The sequence below is a fragment of the Triticum dicoccoides genome, chromosome 5B, assembly GCF_002162155.2.
Source record: "Triticum dicoccoides isolate Atlit2015 ecotype Zavitan chromosome 5B, WEW_v2.0, whole genome shotgun sequence".
In the NCBI taxonomy this organism is placed as follows: domain Eukaryota; kingdom Viridiplantae; phylum Streptophyta; class Magnoliopsida; order Poales; family Poaceae; genus Triticum; species Triticum dicoccoides.
This window is the reverse complement of record NC_041389.1, coordinates 58,118,306-58,121,476: the sequence shown is the minus strand read 5'-3', so window position 1 is coordinate 58,121,476 and position 3,171 is coordinate 58,118,306. Positions and strand designations below refer to the sequence as shown.

Sequence of the window (3,171 nt, the reverse complement as noted above, 5' to 3'; positions counted from 1 at the left end):
CTCATACCGGGCAAAAAATCTCGAAAATTTTGAATTCAAACGCTCAGAGTGTAGTTAAATAAAGGCCATCTCTTCTATTTTAATGAAAGTAGTCGTGGCCTAGTGCAACGCCAGCCTTTCCTCAACAGCACGTTGTGGGTTCGAATCTGGACACACGCTTTTTAATTTCTTTTTGATATGCAAAAGTTAAAAAAAGCTAGAAATTTGTTGGACTGGACAGGTGTCGAACTCGTAACCTTTTAGCAAGGGGGACTTCGGCTTGAATAGCCACTACGCCAGGAGCAGATAAGTGATAACTTCGGGAGTTAAACCTCTATCTATATCGATTTCAAAAATATTTGAATTCAAAATTTAATTTCAAATTTCGTTTGAATTTTTTCCGGTGTTTCGCGGTTACCATGGTAACCGCAAATTCCGGTGCCCCTCGAGAAAAAATGTCCACTTGGGATCCAAAACCTTGACCGGGACGTTGAGGACTACGACCTCAGGCTGTCTGCCGCCACGAGCCAGCGGTCCGCGGAGCCGCTGAAGGAGCTCCTCCTGCGGCTCAACGGCACCCCAGGCGTGCCACCGGTGACCTGCATGCTGCCGACGGTGTTGATGAGCTTCGCGCTGGACGTGGCGCGGGAGCTGGGCGTGCCGAGCATGGTGCTCTGGACTTGTAGCGCTGCATCGCTGATGGCCCACATGTGGCTCCGGGAGCTAACGGAAAGAGGCTACGTGCCACTCAAAGGTAACACCTCGAACCAATTTATATCAAAAATGATCGATGCTGAAGGGGTCACTCATCTCCAATATGCGGATGACACTATAATTATGGTAGACCTAAATGAATCCTGCATCGCTCACCTCAAGTTTATTCTTTTGTGCTTCAAGGCACTGTCGGGTCTCAAAATTAACTTCTCTAAAAGTGAGGTCATAGTTACTGGTGTGGATAATATCGAGGCCTTAAGGGTGGCCCACCTCCTCAGTTGTAAGCTGGGACCTTTCCTGTTTAAATATCTGGGCCTCCCTATCTCCCCTGATATGCTTTATGAGAAAGAATTTGCTCCTGCCGTGGCTAAAGTGGGTAATAGAGTCCTCCTTTGGCGAGATAGATACAATACTAATGCTGGGAAAGTGGCGCTGATCAACGCTTGCTTATCCTCCTTACCAATGTTTTTCATGTGCTTCTATCTGCTCTCGGTTGGCACGCACACGTGCTTTCATAAGCATAGAGGTGTTTTCTACTAGAATGTGGCAGACCATAGGCGCAAATACAGATTTGTCAGGTGGAAACTTATGTGTAGACCAAAAAACCTTTGGGGGTTGGGCATTATTAACACTACCATCATGAATAAATGCCTACCGATTACATGGTGGTGAAAAATTATGACAACAGGAGTTGGATCCTTATGGTTCTCTATCCTTCAAGCTACGTACTTCCCTCTTTCTATCCCGTTGTTAGCTTCTGCGCACGGAGGCTCACAATTCTGGAAGGATTTGGTCAAAGTTAGGCCTTTGTTTTTGGCCCATGTTAAGTTTGTTGTCGGGGACGGCTCCTCTGTTTGCTTCTGGCTTGATTGGTGGTGTGGAGACTCACCTCTGTCTGTGAGTTTTCCCACACTCTTTTCCTATTGTCCCAACCCAAACATCTCAATCGCCGAGCTCTCGGCTAATAATTGGGACTTGGTCTTTTCGTCATTCCCTATCTCATGTAGATTTTGAAGATTGGCAAAGACTTACTGTTTTCTTCCCTACGCTCTTGGAGAACGAGGACTCGGTGGTCTAGCCCCATACCTCTCCAGTTCATTTTTCGGTTAAGTATTTATATTCAAAGCTTGTTGGCGGATCTCCCACCAACAGATTTAATCTGGTTTGGCGGGCTCGTATTCCCCCAAAGGTGAAGATCTTGATGTGGCAAGATTTTCGAGGGCGTTTGCCCGCGGCGGACCAGGTCCATAAGAGGAATGGCCCGGGATCGGATTTCTGCGCCCACTACGGTGCTTTGGAGGACACGAATCACATTTTGTTCCACTGTGTTTTGGCCAAGTTGGTCTGGAGATGTGTTAGATCCTGGCTCCAGGTCTCATGGGACCCCTCATCCTTCTCTAAGATTCAGGCCCTTGCTAATTCTTTGACTGGCGTTTCTAAAAGGGTCTTCTGGGTTGGCCTTAGAGCTATGTGCTGGTCTTTATGGACGACTAGGAATAAAATTTACCATCGACCATGTTTTCCCTGCTAAGCCTGCTGATTGCTTATTTAAATCATGTATGTTCCTGTAAGCAGTGAAGATCATTGACTAAGACGGAGGACTGGGATGCTCTTGATCTCCTGATATCTAAAGTGCGGGCCTCGGCGTCTTCCCTAGCCAGACAGGAGCATGTTGCTTAGTTGCTTTGGCGTTGACTAGTTGCTGGCTATGTCATTCTTAGTTCCTCCGGCCTGCGTGCCGTACGTGTGCTGGCCTGGGAGCCATGTATCTCTCCTTTAAACTTCGGGTGAGCCCGCGTTTGGGGCAACATTTCATCTGTCTGTTTCGTTGGTTGTTAGTGTTCGAACTCTGTCTGGTGTCTTTATCTATAAAGTCGCACGCATGCCTTTTATCTAAAATCACCACGGGAGATCCTGATTATGCACTTAGTCATACATTGTACTGTTGTTGAGCAGATTGAGTGGTAAGTGTGGCCTTGTAAGTCGGGACTTCCGCCCCTTTGAGATGAATTCTCAATAGTCCCGCGATGAGGGATATTTTACATCGGGACTCACGACGATGAGGTCCAACTCCTCTCTCTCTCTCTCTCTCATTCTCTCTCTCTTTATATATATATATATATATATATATATATATATATATATATATATATATATATATATATATATATATATATATATAACTCCAACGGTGTTGATGAAGATAGCTCCAACGGTGAATTCCTAGTCTGACAAGGTATCAAAAATAGCTCTAGATTAGATTGTTGTGGAACATGGGTTGGTGACGGTGAAAAAATTGCTCAATAAATCTTTTTGGAGGTTTCGAGAGATTATAAAGGCATAGTATCGAAACTTGATGAACATGGCCGAAGAGAAACCTGTGGGTTGTTGTGGCCGCGGGCAACAATGACGCCTTGTGGGCTTCGTCTCCTCCCTGGAGGCATTGTCATGGCCATGTCCATCCCCTGATCAGGCACC

The 3,171-nt window shown here is 46.0% G+C and overlaps 1 protein-coding gene across 1 annotated transcript in view; it reads left to right on the top strand.

The window, feature by feature from the left end:
* The window catches only part of LOC119305214 (7-deoxyloganetin glucosyltransferase-like), a 38,069-nt gene that overhangs the window by 33,089 nt on the left and 1,809 nt on the right, over positions 1-3,171 (top strand). Inside the window, exon 3 of the mRNA XM_037581795.1 lies at positions 475-733. Within this exon, the coding sequence (XP_037437692.1) occupies positions 475-733 (259 nt within the window). The remainder of the gene's footprint in view (positions 1-474; positions 734-3,171) is intronic.